At 51.7% G+C, this 17,415-nt stretch overlaps 1 protein-coding gene across 7 annotated transcripts in view; it reads right to left on the bottom strand.

Annotated features, from left to right (window-relative positions):
• Positions 1-17,415, bottom strand: part of LOC145505869 (uncharacterized) — a 63,558-nt gene that overhangs the window by 28,285 nt on the left and 17,858 nt on the right. For all 7 annotated transcript variants that reach the window (XR_014053337.1, XR_014053336.1, XM_081489025.1 and 4 more), the window contains 5 exons: positions 15,407-15,630; positions 13,403-13,634; positions 6,953-7,174; positions 4,483-4,632; positions 1,535-1,758 (listed from right to left, as the gene is read on the bottom strand). Coding sequence is in view for 5 of the 7 variants with exons in the window: in XM_081489025.1 (XP_081345151.1) it covers positions 1,535-1,758; positions 4,483-4,632; positions 6,953-7,174; positions 13,403-13,634; positions 15,407-15,630 (1,052 nt within the window). In the remaining 2 variants the exon portion in view is untranslated. The remainder of the gene's footprint in view (positions 1-1,534; positions 1,759-4,482; positions 4,633-6,952; positions 7,175-13,402; positions 13,635-15,406; positions 15,631-17,415) is intronic.

Here is a 17,415-nt window from a genome sequence, read left to right as displayed (position 1 = left end):
TAACATTCTGACGGGGCCTGGGTGGCGCCTCTCTCCCTGTGAGGAGATAACCTGAAGTTGACAACCTTTACCTTCCCTGCTCTCAGGGCAGAGATGCACGGCAGTGCCTCAAGTCTATTCCGCTGGGAATCAGGAACTCTGTACAATCAAAACAGTGAGCCACGAACAAGCTGGAGTTTCTAAACACAAGTCTCTAGACCAGATGAAGTGCTGAATTGATTTTTTTATTTTTTAGGTTGTCTATGTACAAATGCATCACTTGATGAAGTTCTCCACCAGCTTTGTGTGAGTTTCTGGACTCATGTCAATGTGCTGCATTAACCTAGAATTCACAGTTACTGCTCTTCTCCCCTAATGTCTCGCGGATGATTTTATATAGCAGTTTAAATATTCGATTATGCATATAACATGATTTTCAAAATAAAATACAAGATTCTCGCAGGTCGTCACCTCTCCAGTTTCACTTCTCCTTATACACCCTGAAAGTTTTTCACTGTTGATAACAAGTTGATGGAAAGAATTTACCATTTACCTCAAGTCAACATGTTACCTAAGGAAAAATCACTTTTACCTGACAACATGCTGTAAAAATAAACATATTAATATGTAACCGTTCCGTATTTCCTGGGGGAGGGGGAAAGACAATCTTTCTGAGCTGTCTGTGCTCAAACACGGCCCACAAAGCAGTCTGTCTCAGCGTCAAACGTGCAGGCGGCACCACCTGCGTTTGCTGGTTGTGCCCTTCACCCCTGCCTTTCCCCCGGGCCCCCCGCACTCGGCTGACAGGAACGGGCACCTCGGCCTGGGCTGACGTGACAAGAACAGTCTGAGCAGCAGCTCTGCCAGGTCCTGTGCAGGGTCACCGGCCTGTGGCCACTCTGAACGTGGACAAGGGACAGGAGGCAGAGCTGTGCGGGTGCGGCACCAGGCTGGCCTCGGGGCCCCCAGCCACCTGGCCGCACCCAGACCCAAGGCCCCTGCTCGCCATGAGGCGGGCCTTTGGATTCTATCCCGTTTGTAAACTGTTATAACAGCCCAGACGGTGTCTACAGAAAACATCTCACAGACACTGATGAGTTGAGAAGAACTCAAACACATGTCCTTGGACCACTGTCGTACAACAAGCCAACCTTCACACTGTATTAAGTTCAAAAGGAAAATGCAGATCTGAGGGGGAATTTGCCACCCCAAAACCCCAGCTTTTCTGTTTCAGGTGGCTTTTCACCAGAATGTGGGAGGCTCCGAGGGACACACGAGGGCGAACCTTCAGTGCTGGAGGGTGCACGGGCCGCAGGGGACACTGTCACGGCACCTCACCCACCTTGGGGCTCAGAGCTGGTGGGGGGACACCCCACAACGCCCCCCACAGCCCTGGCTGACTGAGCTCTATAATCAAGGGCAATCTCAGAACTGAAAATTCTTGAAGCAGACTTGAAGTCAGTTTCCTTACTATGGAACACTCAGCCTTCTCTAAGGAGAAGACAGCTCCTCAGAGAAGCCGAGTTTCTGGGGAGCTCGGCTCGGGCTCACCCACCGGATCTCTTCGTTGATGGTGTCCAGCTGCTCCTGAAGCATCACAGTCAGAGTCTCGGCATCGCCCTGCCCGCTGGGCGACAGCAGAGCGGCCGAGCTGAAGAGGGTGGCCCTGTCGCCCCCGCCGTCAGACAAGTCTGCGTCACTCTCGAACGCCTGGGCCACGTTGGCCGGCACGCTGGCTTGCTGCGCGCGCTCCCAGTCCTTTTCCTTCAGGGTCTGCACCTGGGCACGAGAGGACCACGTCTCGTCAGCGACATTCAGGGCAGCTCAAGTCTATCAGGAACTGAACACAAGTTTACATGGAAGCCCCAACTGTGGATAAACGGGCCATGCTTATGAGACACTGCCATCTCTTAAGCGAGCAGTACTGAAGAAACAGGCAGGAGGAGAACCCACTCCCTAGATGGCCTGGTGACATTCAGGTCTTAGCGTGGATGGGAGGCAATCCTATGAGGTTATTCACAAGGGTGGGCCGATGGAGTCAGAGACAAAGTCCGAAAATTACAACAATACATCTGTGCCTCCATCAGCCAGGCTGAAGGAAAATAAGAAAAAGAAATCCTTCAGCTCCGCAGCCTCTGGGTCCACCTCAGCGGTCACCACTTGTGTTACTCACCGAGGAGCGCCATCCTCGCAGGTCCCCAGCCCTCCGTTTTCCAGGCTGGTCTGAACACGCACAGACAGGCGCAAGCAGGGCCAGCAGGGCTGGGAGGGCCAGCCCCCCGCGGGGCTCCTCCCGGGGCGCAGGCCCGCGGGCTGTTCTGGGGGACGGCCCCTCACACCGCAAGGCGGCTCTGTCACCAGAGACGTGCGGGAGAGGGCCTGCTGGGCTCCGAGCCGCCCTCCAGCTCTCACACCTCACACCCTTCTCTCTGGCACATCTCCCCCCGGCCCACTCTCACCCAGGTCCTGCCTTCTTTCCCAGACATGACCTCAAAGCAGCCGAGGGGCAGCCTCGAGGTGCTGGCTTGCTGGCTCCCTGTCCCCCGTGGCCAGCGCCCTCGCCCCTGTCTTCGTCACGACCCCTCCCCAGGGCTGGGCCACCCCCTGCACTGGCTCCAGGACCACCTGCCATCATTCCTGCTCCTCTCCAGCGAACCAGCTGCATATGGCTTCACCCCCATCAGCTCAGCCAGCACGTCCTCTCCCTTCTCTCACCTTAAAATCGCACAAAGGGAACCAGCAGATTCCTCCTCCAGGGCTCCCTGCAGCGCCCACTGAGGGTCTCTGAGAGCTCCCTGGGAGAGGCCTCTACTGTCCCCCTCCCCGCCCAGTCTCCAGCTCTCTGCAAGCAGGCGGTGTGCCCCGCTCGCAGGGCAGCTCCCAGGGAGCTCTGAGGAACCCATGTTACCAAGCCCCCTCCTCTCCTTGCCCTCCCCCCACCCCAAGCATGTCTCTCCCTGGGCACCAGGCCCCGCCCTCCCTGGGGTTACTAGTCAGTCCCTTGCGCCCCTTCTCAACCTTGGAATGCGAGGCACCCCACAGCTCTACCCTTGCACCCCCTATCTCTCCACGGGCACCTGCCTGGTGACTTTACCTTGTCTGTGCCTTTAAACACCATCTGTATGCCCACGACCCAAGTCCACCTTGAGCTGAGTGAGGCCTCTCCTGGATCCAGGCCGGAACACTCAGCTGCTGACCTCACAGGTCCCCTGGACACCCCATGGGCTCATCCACCTCAACAGGGCTGAGGCCCGTCTCTTAGCTCCCTGCCCTGACAGCCCTCCTCAGCTCAGGAAACAGGCTCTGGCCTCGAGCTGCTCAGGCCTGAGCCCGGGGTCCTCCCTGATGCGGCCCTCTCTCTCCCTTATCTCCGCTTGTTGACACGACCCTTGATCTATCTCCGAGTGGCTACTTCTCTTCCGGCCTCCGGGTCTCTGTTCCAGGTCACCCTCCTGGTGTCACCTCGCTGGCCACCCTGTTCACACACGATCGTCCCCCCTCCTCAGACAACTCGGGCACTCTGGTCTCCTTCCCCTGCTCATTACTGTCCGACAGGCTGCGTGGGTTTAAAAATGGGTCCACAAATTCTTCCATCCTCCTCCCTTCAAGAGGCAGAGGGGGCAACTCCTGCTCAGCCCCTGAGCGAGGCAGGACTTCGCAGCTCACTCTCGCAAACAGAACTGAAGGTGTGCGGCTTCCGAGACCGGGGCGCGAAAGGCCCCGGGCTACATCCCGCGCTCTCGCTCTCAGAGGGTGTTCTGAGGAAAGCCAGGCCGTGAAGAGGTCCACACGGCAGGGACCTGGGCCTGTCCCCACCAGCCAGGTGAGTCTGAAAGCCTGCCATCCAGCCCTGGGGGGCCTTCCCATGTTTGCGTCCTCAGGAGGCCCTGAACCAGGCCCACCTGCTGCAAAGCACAGAAACTGGACTGTGACCTGCTCACTGGGAAGCCACTAAGCTTTGCAGTGATTTGTTACATGGCAGTGGATAAAGAACGCACACGGTTTTTAATTCACTGCTGGAGTCCTAGTTCTGACGATGTCTGGCCCAAACTAGCTGCTCACTGAACATGGCAGCTCAAAACACAGACATGTATGAAAACATACATGCCATAAATGAGGCGAAAATACAAAGGTACTTAAACTTCCAATGAGAATTCTTCTCACTATAAAATGATGGGTATGTGTATCCATTTACTCGCAGGATGATTTCAATCAAAACGGTGCTAATTAGTACTGTGCTGGGCCTCACAGTAGGCCACAAGTTATCAAAATTGGTTCTTTTAAGAAAAAAAAGCATGCCTTAAAAGGAAACTCGTAGCCAGAAAAAGGAAAATGGGAAGACATAAAGCGATCTATCAACGCTTTGTTCCAAAACCATTTCAGGACCACAGTGTGAGGGGGCAGGTGCCTTACAACGTGGGAGTCACATGAAAAGGTGTTTACCTTCCTTCCTCAGGAATTCACCACTATAAAAGTCAGACACAGTTCAGTAAAAGCCGTTACCTGTCGATGCATAGAATCCTTATCTGCGATTTCATTTCCAAGTTTATCATTGAGGTCGTCGTGCACAGAGGTGGCTTCGCGCTGGGCGGCAAGGTAGCATCTCTCAAGGGTAGTGATTCGCACCTCCACGTCCGTGTTCTGGACCATGGCCTACACCGGGCATTGCAGAGTAGAAAAGGTAAGTCATTATCATGGAACATTCCGATACACGTACGCGTAAAAAAGTTGGACTAAATCCTAAGTTTCAACTCAAAAATAAAGTTAGCGTCCTCAAAATTAAAGTCCTAGACACGGCAGTTTCCTCGGACGTGAGCAAAAACGTGCCTACTTAAAATGTCACATTTGCCACGATTGGCACCCATATGTCTGTATTAACGTTCTGTCTGGCCACTCGGTTTCCCAAGCTTCTCTTCAACATAATCAACCCAAACAGCAAAGAGTATACTAAACTACCCTGTTATTGCATGAATTCCAGGAGGAATGGTATCTGGCATGAAGTCACGACCTCTGTCTGCTACACCACACAGGCGGACTGGATCCACAAGAGGGAGGGACCTTCGACAGATCCAACAGGGACCTCTGAGGCTCGTTTCCTCGGGTAAAAGTCGGAAAACTCTCATGCAATTTCCTCAGAATTCAAGTAACAGTAATGAGTGGAAACAGAAGTCAAAGTTTAACACAACTGGAAGCAGCCTTCTCAAGCCTAATTCTTCTAAAGCAGACTTACACCACATGTATGAAAGGGTCAAACCAGGACCAGAACTTGCTGCTGGTGCAACTCCCGTCCGCCAGGTCAAAATCCACTGCAGGTCCCTCCGTAGTCGACTACTAAGTAACCAATGTGGGCAAAGGCCTGACATTAAAAGTGAAAGGTCTCAAGGCCGCTTTTCCCAGAATTCTCTACATATTGAACTCTGCCACCTAATCTCCTCCTGTTGCCAAAGAGTAGTGGGAAAAGGTTATACAAGCGTGCAAATATTCTGTTTTGAGTTCTCACATTGAGCTCTCACAGAGAATTACTCACACCAAGCTACTAAACAAGGACACCTGCTGTAGCACATGTCGGAGGGGTTCTGTCTGAGACGGTCTCACGGGGGAGGGGTGGGGCAGGGTGGGCGCTGTCTGCCTGCCTACAAAGGAGAGGTGAGGCTCACAGGAGGAGGCCCGAACCCTCAGCACTCTTCTCTTTTCACAATGACCGTTAGGCAGTTTCTCATCAATCATGACAGCCGCAGACACGACCACCAGAAACATCATGACTCTACATGGTTACACAGCACGGGCCTGAGGCTCTGAGGGTGAGCAAACGCCACTCGACCTGTCTGACCGCCGGTATCAATGTCACACATCCCCTCAAGGAGCAGAACCTCAGAAAACTAGAGAAGACGGCCAGGCAAGCTGCCTCAGCAGGGCCCACACAGCGGGCTCCCATCTCTCCGAGAGAACGGGCTCCACAGACGTCACCAGACTCGCCTGAGTGAACCCGAAGGAAATTTCAGCATCATCAGGTATACATTCGACAGGCAGGTGGGGGGGATGAACTGGGAGACTGGGGTTGACGTATGTACACTACTGAGACTATGCGTAAAGTCAACAACGAGTAAGGACCTACTCTACAGCACAGGGCAGTCTACTCAGGGCTCTGTGGTGAAGTAAATGGGTAGGAAATCTAAAAAGAGGGATATATGTAGACACACACACACACACACGTATATATATATATATATATATATATATATATATATATATATATATATATAAATATAAATATAAATATATATATATATATATATATATATATATGACGGATTCACTTTGCTGTACAGCAGACATTGACACAGCAGTGTAAAGCAACTGCTAACTGCTAAGTCGCTTCGGTCGTGTCCGACTCTGTGCGACCCCACAGACGGTAGCCCACCAGGCTCCCCTGTCCCTGGGATTCTCCAGGCAAGAATACTGGAGTGGGTTGCCATTTCCTTCTCCAGTGTATCAAAGGGAAAAGTGAAAGTGAAGTCGCTCAGTTGTGTCCGACTCTTAGCGACCCCATGGACTGTAGCCTACCAGGCTCCTCCATCCATGGGATTTTCCAGGCAAGAGTACTGGAGTGGGGTACCATTGCCTTCTCCAAGAAAAAGGAAAGCAACTAGACTCCAATAAATGAATGAATGGATGAATGAATTTTTCAAAGAGGAACACACTGGGCACCCTAGAACTTGTAGAAATGAGGAGTCCACACCCAGGGTGAGCACAGCGCTAGGGATGCCCTCGTGTTGCTCCACTGCCAATGGACCGCCTGGACCAGGCCTCTTCTACCCCAGAGATCTCGACGCAGAGGCGGGGAGGCCGCCAGTCGCGGTCTCGCCAGCGCTCTGTGCTCCTACTCACGCAGCCATCCCAAAGCTCAGATCAGCCGGAGAACAAGGGACCCACATTCCACCTCAGGACAACAGACACGTCCGCTGTCACTCACTTCGCGGACATCCCGCTGTGGTTGTCTGTTCGCTTCCTCGGACGCGAGGAGCTCCTTCCTGGCCGTGTCCGGGTCCTCCTCCGGCTCTCTCACGTAGGCAGAGAGGTTTGCCAGGCACTCCTTCGACTGGCTCTGCTCCCCTGACTGCCTCTCGATGACCTCCTGGAGCTCGATCACCTTAGCCAGGTCTTCCTCGTGGCTTGGGGAGCCGTCGGAGGATCTCTAAGGGGGAAAGGAAGCCTTAGACAGACAGCCTTGTTTTGGGAGGGAGGGAACACAGCATTTCCGGGCAATCGGTGAGGTCAAAACTTTCTTCTGCACTCTGGGAGCTCACACGACCCTCACGGCCACTCAGATCTACATGGTGCATTGCTGACAGGTCCCAACAGCCCCGCACAGACTGGATGGTAAGGCGAGAACCAGACAGAGAGCGAGACCGAGGACTTGCCTTTCCATTGGTGCTTGGCATGTTTACTTGCTCGGGATTTACATCAAGCACCCCGTCCGTTAGTAGCTTTCCCCAGTTATTCTGCTCTTTAAGAATCATCTGCTAAACGTGAAGTCCACCGGACTTTAGGAAGCATCACTACGAACAAAGCTAGTGGAGCTGATGGAATTCCAGCTGAGCTATCTCAAATCCTGAAAGATGATGCTGTGAAAGTGCTATATTCAATATGCCAGCAAATATGGAAAACTCAGCGGTGGCCACAGGACTGGAAATGGTCAGTTTTCATCCCAATCCCAAAGAAAGGCAATGCCAAAGAATGCTCAAACTACCGCACAATGGCACTCATCTCACGTGCTAGTAAAGTAATGCTTAAAATTCTCTAAGCCAGGCTTCAGCGATAGGTGAACCGTGAACTTCCAGATGTTCAAGCTGATTTTAGAAAAGGCAGAGGAACCAGAGATCAAATTGCCAATATCTGCTGGATCATCGAAAAAGCAAGAGAGTTCCCGAAAAACATCGATTTCTGCTTTATGGACTATGCCAAACAAAGCCTTTGACTGTGTGGATCACAATCAACTGTGGAAAATTCTGAAAGAGATGGGAATACCAGACCATCTGACCTGTCTCTTGGGAAACCTGTACGCAGGTCAGGAAGCAACAGTTAGAACTGGACATGGAACAACAGACTGGTTCCAAATAGGAAAAGGAGGACGTCAAGGCTGTGTGTCCTTGTCACCCTGCTTATTTAACTTAGACGCAGGGTACATCATGAGAGACGCTGGGCTGGAAGAAACACAAGCTGGAATCGAGACTGCCGGGAGAAACATCAATAACCTCAGATATGCAGATGACACCACCCTTACGGCAGAAAGTGGAAAAGAACTAAAGAGCCTCTTGATGAAAGTGAAAGAGGAGAGTGAAAAAGTTGGCTTAAAGCTCAACGTTCAGAAAACTAAGATCATGGCATCAGGTCCCATCACCTCATGGGAAATAGATGGGGAAACTGTGGAAACAGTGTCAGACTTTATGTTTGGGGGCTCCAAAATCACTGCTGATGGTGACTGCAGCCACGAAACTGAAAGACGCTTACGCCTTGGAAGGAAGGTTTTGGCCAACTTAGATGGCATATTTAAAAGCAGAGACACTACTTTGCCAACAAAAGTCCGTCTAGTCAAGGCTATGGTTTTTCCAGTGGTCGTGTATGGATGTGAGAGTCGGACGGTGAAGAAAGCTGAGCGCCACAGAACTGATGCCTTTGAACTGTGGTGTGGGAGAAGACTCTTGAGAGTCCCTTGGAGTGCAAGGAGATCCGAACAGTCCATCCTAAAGGGGATCAATCCTGGGTGTTCATTGGAAGGACTGATGTTGAAGCTGAAACTCCAACACTTTGGCCACCTCATGCGAAGAGCTGACTCATTGGAAAAGACCCTAATGCTGGGAAGGATTGAGGGCAGGAGGAGAAGGGGACGACAGAGGATGAGATGGCTGGATGGCATCACTGACTCGATGGACATGGGTTTGGGTGGACTCCGGGAGCTGGTGACGGACAGGGAGGCCTGGCGTGCTGCGATTCATGGGGTTGCAAAGATTCGGACACGACTGAGCGACTGAACTCAACTGAAGTCTTCACTAAGAGATACTCTTCTATCAATCTCGAGGGGAGGGAGATGGGAGGGAGGTTCAAAAGGGAGGGGATATATGTGTACCTATGCCTGATTTTTCCTGCGATTTGACAGACAAGAACAAAATTCTGTAAAGCAATTATCCTTCAATTAAAAAATAAGCTAATTAAAAAAAAAAAAAAAAAGATCTCTCCTGGACGCCCAGCTTTTCCGCTGGTCCTGGGTCTGAGGACAGGAAACAGTGGTGGCAACAGTGTGGGGAACAGATAAACCCCTTCAGGGTCCAGACAGGTCTCACTTATACATGTGGGCGTGTGGTTCAGCCAGGGGAGGTTTTAGGAAGCATGCATGGAAAGTATTTTTATAAACAATGAGTGCGTCGTTTTAACCAACTAACCTGTGGCTTTGTAATGGGATTCTGTAAAGAATACTGATCCACTGCAGCTCCACAGGAGCTTGGTGACAACAAAGTGACTTACTGCAAAATACAGCTGAACTCGTTTAACAGCAGCTGGATAAACTGTGCACTCTCCCCTGATCTCTAACAACCACCCTCAGACAACAGAAGGCTACAAAAGCTAGAAATTATCCACATGGAACTGAAGAGGGATCAATCTCAAATTCAAGTTAAAAGAAGCATTTATAAAAATCAGAAAACAACAAAGAACAGAGCAGGGAAGTGACACACCTGGGCTGACTAGGACTGAATGCAGACAAACACCTGCCTCAAAGTCAGGGACCACGGCCAGGCCCTTCCCCCGGGCCTTGTCCTAAGAAAGGCCTCTGGGTCCCCAGCCTGGCACCCTCCGCCAGGATGGGAGCCCGCCCCACGGGTGCCCACGTGAGTCGGATGGGCAGTACCGTGTCCTCATTTAACAGGAGGGCAAAGCAGGCCACAAAGCGGGCAAGCGGCACACCCAGGTCACCAACCTCAGGGTGACGGAGCTACTCTGCTGTGCCCGGCAGAAGGGTTCCTGGGCACTGAGCTGCCTGAACCGGAGCGCGGCTGCCCAAGTCCTGTGGGAAGGCCCCAGGAGTGCTCCATCAGCGGGCTGGGAGCAGGAGAGGGACAAGGAAGGCCAGCCCTCGGGCCACTGGACTCCAACAACAGGGGCTCATCCAAGTGACCCGAGGGGAGAGGCAGCGAGCTCCCTCCTGAGGCTCCCTCCATCAGGGTTGCTGTGATGGACAGGAGGGCCTCTGGAGGAAAGCGGGATGGACGGCACCACGGTTAAGTGTCCAGGCTCTGATCAGACCAGTCTGCACCGCACCGCTGGGTATGCGAGCCTGGGCACGGTGCCCGGCCTCTCTAAGCCTCAGTGTCCATATCTGCTGAATGGGGATAACAGCAGCCTGGACCTCACCTGGGTGTCTGCGGGATTAGATGACGGGCTCAGAAAGCACTGGACACGGTGCCTGGCACACAGAGTCTCCTGCACACTGCTACCCACCGTCATTAAATTGGCTTCCCCCAAATCTAATATCTATGGCTCTGATTCAGTCATTTCTTTTAAGAAAACACTACGTGGAAATTCCATGGTGGTCCAGAGGTGAGGACTTGGCACTTTCACTTTCACACCGGTCTGATCCCTGGTTGGGGAACTAACATCCCATTAGCTGTGCAGTATGGCCAAAAAAATAAGTAAAGAAAATTTTAAAAATAATAAATAATACTATGTCTATTATAAATAAGCATGAGATGATTAGAAGGCAACCAAGTGGGAGAAAGGCAAACTGTTACAATTGTCCCAACCAATGACCTATTTCCAACAGAACCATCAGTTCAGTTCAGTTCAGTTCAGTTCCGTTCCGTTCAGTCGCTCAGTCGTGTCTGACTCTTTGCGACCCCATGAATTGTAGCACGCCAGGCCTCCCTGTCCATCACTAACTCCCGGAGTCCACCCAAACCCATGTCCATCGAGTCAGTGATGCCATCCAGCCATCTCATCCTCTATTGTCCCCTTCTCCTCCTGCCCCCAATCCTACCCAGCATTAGGGTCTTTTCCAATGAGTCAACTCTTCGCGTGAGGTGGCCAAAGTACTGGAGTTTCAGCTTCAAAATCAGTCCTTCCAATGAACACCCAGGATTGATCTCCTTTAGGATGGATTGATTGCATCATCAGCATATTTTAAGTGGTGGGTGAGTTTCATTACTTCTATTAAAATGTCAATCATCCACCAGTACGTAACCACATAGTGTTCATTCACTAACACGATAAGGACTCTAATACTTCACAGAGAAACAAAGGCATGCTAAATTACTAAATAGTTTACCTTTCGACGATGCTTCCTTAACTCACTAGACTGATAGATGCATGCAGAGAAATGAAGAGAAACCAGATTTATTGCGACTTTGAAGCTAAAAATTCAAGAATCAATATAGGCAAAGACAGTAAAGCAAAAATGACGGCAAACATATAAGTGAGATGTAGATTTAGAGAACATGTAACTGGAAACAGAACAATTTGTTGGACCACATTAGTTAAATAAGCTATTCAAGATTTACTAGAGAAACACTATACATTATTCCTCAGGAAGATACAATTCTATTACAACATCATGATTTGTTAAAGCACAGCACTGTGTACAACAAAGGGCCTTAACAGTTGTCTGTTCTCAGCCAAACCTCTCTATAAGTTAGTTTCTCTTAATAAAAAAAACATGTTATACTTTAAAATAGTAATTTAACTGACGAGGAAGTTGCCGTAATACCTATTTTAACACTGAACAAATCTAACCACCTGTTGGACATTAATGTAAAATCGTTACCTAGAATTTGATTTCAAACTTCTGAAAATAAATTCATTAAAGCAGGTACCCTATGAAAATATGTAAGAATGAAAGCTAGCATAACAGCAGGTGGAGTCTTCACGTTTTATGAACCATAGAAGATACTTTGTAAAAGAGTCTGGTAGAGACATTAAGCATGCAAAAGCTGATGAGATTTACAGTCTCAAATACAAGCACCAACACAGAAAGGATGTTGTGTCAAAAGTCCATTAATTCTACACATAAGAGGATCATTTCTTCAGGTAAGCATAATCTCAGTTATGAATTACACAGGTTCTGTAGTGTATCATCCATCTACATTATGCTTGTAACTGCACAGTGATAACAATAATTCAAACTTAGTGCTATGGGGGAAAAACACCATTTAATGAGACATGAAGACAAAGCAGAAACCCGACTAAGGGGACACACGCTGTGGACCCCAGACTGCTATGACCAGAGCAAGTGGGAGGACGGGGGAGGGGAGATGGATGGGTAAACTACAGCCTCGGGGGGGTGCGGTTGTGGGAAGCTGGGGTCTGGATTGATGACAACGAAGCAGACAACAGGATGAGACAGGAAATCAAAACCAACGATGAAAGCAGACACACCGTCAGAGAACTCCAGCAACAAGAAAAAATATACAGAACTGTTCTTTTACAAATACTCGGAAAGAAATCAAGCATGAAACCACAGAGAAATCGTCAAAGAATACACACTATCAACTAATTGGCCAGTGATGCATATTATAAAACCAATGTGTCAAAAGACCACAAAATAGACCAGTTATCACTTCACATGCCGCTAAAATGATTCACAGTTAATTTAATTATATGCTGACTAACAATGCAGCTAACATGAAATGGGTGGTAACAAAAAAAGTGATAATACAAGTGCAGTTACAAAGCAGAGTGTTGTAGACATGATTTCACAGGGTAAACAGCAATGCGCTCAGGAAACCTAAGCTAAACATGGAAGAAAGCAGGAACATGCGCTTCAGAGCTGCACACTCTGTCACCAAAAGCCCTAGGTCGTCATCCCATTTTTAGACTCAGAAGAGTGAGGAAGCCCAACTTCTTCCCTGGGGCCCTGGGGCACCAGGCTTTTAACCTGGTTTCACACCCAGAGCTGGCCTGAGCGTGCAGCCAGGTCCAGCAGCAAGCAGACCAGTTTAGATTCTTGGTTTTGTTCCCACCGCATGGCCTGCAGCCTGCAGCCAGGTATCCCCAATGAAAAATGTGCTGCGTGGGTCTCACACGCCAGGAGAGCTGCCTATGGTTACTTTCACAAGGCTGTCTACTCGGTGACAACAGCAACTTCCCTGCACCTGCTGTGTCCAGCACAGGCCGGGCCCAACGTTACAGAGGCAGGCCCTGGCTGAGTTCATGATGACGTGCTAAGCCGGTGGTCCAAATATCAAGACTAATTTGTTGCTGTGCGAGTATGGAATGATTAAAGACTAGGCAGTTTTTAAAAATCTTAGACCTCTAAGCGTAGCAAATGTACCTGAGTTTCTTCTGGGTAAAAACAGAAAAAACAAAAAACAAACAAACAAAAAAGAAAGCCAGTGTGCTGGGGGAGGGACGTGGCAGGGAGGAGGCAGACACATACCAGAGTCTTGATGTCCCGCTGGTCTACTTTCCGCGCCGAGCTGTGCCGCCTCCTTGGGGGCTTGGCGCGCCCACTGCTGGGCGGGCAGGAGCTGGCGAGCGAGGAGGCGGGACACAGGTTGAGGGAGCTCGAGGATTTACAACAACGAAGGTTGCCTAAGCTCCCCTTGCCCACCCTGCTCTCAGTATCCTCGGCCCGCTGCTCCGTGTTCTCCTTCTCTTCTTCGATCAACCTAAAATAGAATAAAACCCGTCACCTGCCTTTGTCAGCAGAGGAACGTGTCTGGACAACAAATGTGGGCTTGCATTCTGTGTCACGATTAGCATATTCCAGGAACAGTTGCTCAATTAACATCTCAGCAAAAAGGTTCAACTTTCCCTCTTTTCAATATTCTCAAACTTAGAATAACTTATCCTTGAGTCTTACAAAGTGGCCCCTGATCATTCTCGTTTGATTTGACTGGTTTACTCTAACATTCTGACGGGGCCTGGGTGGCGCCTCTCTCCCTGTGAGGAGATAACCTGAAGTTGACAACCTTTACCTTCCCTGCTCTCAGGGCAGAGATGCACGGCAGTGCCTCAAGTCTATTCCGCTGGGAATCAGGAACTCTGTACAATCAAAACAGTGAGCCACGAACAAGCTGGAGTTTCTAAACACAAGTCTCTAGACCAGATGAAGTGCTGAATTGATTTTTTTATTTTTTAGGTTGTCTATGTACAAATGCATCACTTGATGAAGTTCTCCACCAGCTTTGTGTGAGTTTCTGGACTCATGTCAATGTGCTGCATTAACCTAGAATTCACAGTTACTGCTCTTCTCCCCTAATGTCTCGCGGATGATTTTATATAGCAGTTTAAATATTCGATTATGCATATAACATGATTTTCAAAATAAAATACAAGATTCTCGCAGGTCGTCACCTCTCCAGTTTCACTTCTCCTTATACACCCTGAAAGTTTTTCACTGTTGATAACAAGTTGATGGAAAGAATTTACCATTTACCTCAAGTCAACATGTTACCTAAGGAAAAATCACTTTTACCTGACAACATGCTGTAAAAATAAACATATTAATATGTAACCGTTCCGTATTTCCTGGGGGAGGGGGAAAGACAATCTTTCTGAGCTGTCTGTGCTCAAACACGGCCCACAAAGCAGTCTGTCTCAGCGTCAAACGTGCAGGCGGCACCACCTGCGTTTGCTGGTTGTGCCCTTCACCCCTGCCTTTCCCCCGGGCCCCCCGCACTCGGCTGACAGGAACGGGCACCTCGGCCTGGGCTGACGTGACAAGAACAGTCTGAGCAGCAGCTCTGCCAGGTCCTGTGCAGGGTCACCGGCCTGTGGCCACTCTGAACGTGGACAAGGGACAGGAGGCAGAGCTGTGCGGGTGCGGCACCAGGCTGGCCTCGGGGCCCCCAGCCACCTGGCCGCACCCAGACCCAAGGCCCCTGCTCGCCATGAGGCGGGCCTTTGGATTCTATCCCGTTTGTAAACTGTTATAACAGCCCAGACGGTGTCTACAGAAAACATCTCACAGACACTGATGAGTTGAGAAGAACTCAAACACATGTCCTTGGACCACTGTCGTACAACAAGCCAACCTTCACACTGTATTAAGTTCAAAAGGAAAATGCAGATCTGAGGGGGAATTTGCCACCCCAAAACCCCAGCTTTTCTGTTTCAGGTGGCTTTTCACCAGAATGTGGGAGGCTCCGAGGGACACACGAGGGCGAACCTTCAGTGCTGGAGGGTGCACGGGCCGCAGGGGACACTGTCACGGCACCTCACCCACCTTGGGGCTCAGAGCTGGTGGGGGGACACCCCACAACGCCCCCCACAGCCCTGGCTGACTGAGCTCTATAATCAAGGGCAATCTCAGAACTGAAAATTCTTGAAGCAGACCTGAAGTCAGTTTCCTTACTATGGAACACTCAGCCTTCTCTAAGGAGAAGACAGCTCCTCAGAGAAGCCGAGTTTCTGGGGAGCTCGGCTCGGGCTCACCCACCGGATCTCTTCGTTGATGGTGTCCAGCTGCTCCTGAAGCATCACAGTCAGAGTCTCGGCATCGCCCTGCCCGCTGGGCGACAGCAGAGCGGCCGAGCTGAAGAGGGTGGCCCTGTCGCCCCCGCCGTCAGACAAGTCTGCGTCACTCTCGAACGCCTGGGCCACGTTGGCCGGCACGCTGGCTTGCTGCGCGCGCTCCCAGTCCTTTTCCTTCAGGGTCTGCACCTGGGCACGAGAGGACCACGTCTCGTCAGCGACATTCAGGGCAGCTCAAGTCTATCAGGAACTGAACACAAGTTTACATGGAAGCCCCAACTGTGGATAAACGGGCCATGCTTATGAGACACTGCCATCTCTTAAGCGAGCAGTACTGAAGAAACAGGCAGGAGGAGAACCCACTCCCTAGATGGCCTGGTGACATTCAGGTCTTAGCGTGGATGGGAGGCAATCCTATGAGGTTATTCACAAGGGTGGGCCGATGGAGTCAGAGACAAAGTCCGAAAATTACAACAATACATCTGTGCCTCCATCAGCCAGGCTGAAGGAAAATAAGAAAAAGAAATCCTTCAGCTCCGCAGCCTCTGGGTCCACCTCAGCGGTCACCACTTGTGTTACTCACCGAGGAGCGCCATCCTCGCAGGTCCCCAGCCCTCCGTTTTCCAGGCTGGTCTGAACACGCACAGACAGGCGCAAGCAGGGCCAGCAGGGCTGGGAGGGCCAGCCCCCCGCGGGGCTCCTCCCGGGGCGCAGGCCCGCGGGCTGTTCTGGGGGACGGCCCCTCACACCGCAAGGCGGCTCTGTCACCAGAGACGTGCGGGAGAGGGCCTGCTGGGCTCCGAGCCGCCCTCCAGCTCTCACACCTCACACCCTTCTCTCTGGCACATCTCCCCCCGGCCCACTCTCACCCAGGTCCTGCCTTCTTTCCCAGACATGACCTCAAAGCAGCCGAGGGGCAGCCTCGAGGTGCTGGCTTGCTGGCTCCCTGTCCCCCGTGGCCAGCGCCCTCGCCCCTGTCTTCGTCACGACCCCTCCCCAGGGCTGGGCCACCCCCTGCACTGGCTCCAGGACCACCTGCCATCATTCCTGCTCCTCTCCAGCGAACCAGCTGCATATGGCTTCACCCCCATCAGCTCAGCCAGCACGTCCTCTCCCTTCTCTCACCTTAAAATCGCACAAAGGGAACCAGCAGATTCCTCCTCCAGGGCTCCCTGCAGCGCCCACTGAGGGTCTCTGAGAGCTCCCTGGGAGAGGCCTCTACTGTCCCCCTCCCCGCCCAGTCTCCAGCTCTCTGCAAGCAGGCGGTGTGCCCCGCTCGCAGGGCAGCTCCCAGGGAGCTCTGAGGAACCCATGTTACCAAGCCCCCTCCTCTCCTTGCCCTCCCCCCACCCCAAGCATGTCTCTCCCTGGGCACCAGGCCCCGCCCTCCCTGGGGTTACTAGTCAGTCCCTTGCGCCCCTTCTCAACCTTGGAATGCGAGGCACCCCACAGCTCTACCCTTGCACCCCCTATCTCTCCACGGGCACCTGCCTGGTGACTTTACCTTGTCTGTGCCTTTAAACACCATCTGTATGCCCACGACCCAAGTCCACCTTGAGCTGAGTGAGGCCTCTCCTGGATCCAGGCCGGAACACTCAGCTGCTGACCTCACAGGTCCCCTGGACACCCCATGGGCTCATCCACCTCAACAGGGCTGAGGCCCGTCTCTTAGCTCCCTGCCCTGACAGCCCTCCTCAGCTCAGGAAACAGGCTCTGGCCTCGAGCTGCTCAGGCCTGAGCCCGGGGTCCTCCCTGATGCGGCCCTCTCTCTCCCTTATCTCCGCTTGTTGACACGACCCTTGATCTATCTCCGAGTGGCTACTTCTCTTCCGGCCTCCGGGTCTCTGTTCCAGGTCACCCTCCTGGTGTCACCTCGCTGGCCACCCTGTTCACACACGATCGTCCCCCCTCCTCAGACAACTCGGGCACTCTGGTCTCCTTCCCCTGCTCATTACTGTCCGACAGGCTGCGTGG

This window comes from Giraffa tippelskirchi, chromosome 1, assembly GCF_054371585.1.
Source record: "Giraffa tippelskirchi isolate mGirTip1 chromosome 1, T2T-mGirTip1v1.2.pri, whole genome shotgun sequence".
Lineage (NCBI taxonomy): Eukaryota > Metazoa > Chordata > Mammalia > Artiodactyla > Giraffidae > Giraffa > Giraffa tippelskirchi.
This window is presented reverse-complemented; position numbering and strand designations above follow the sequence as displayed.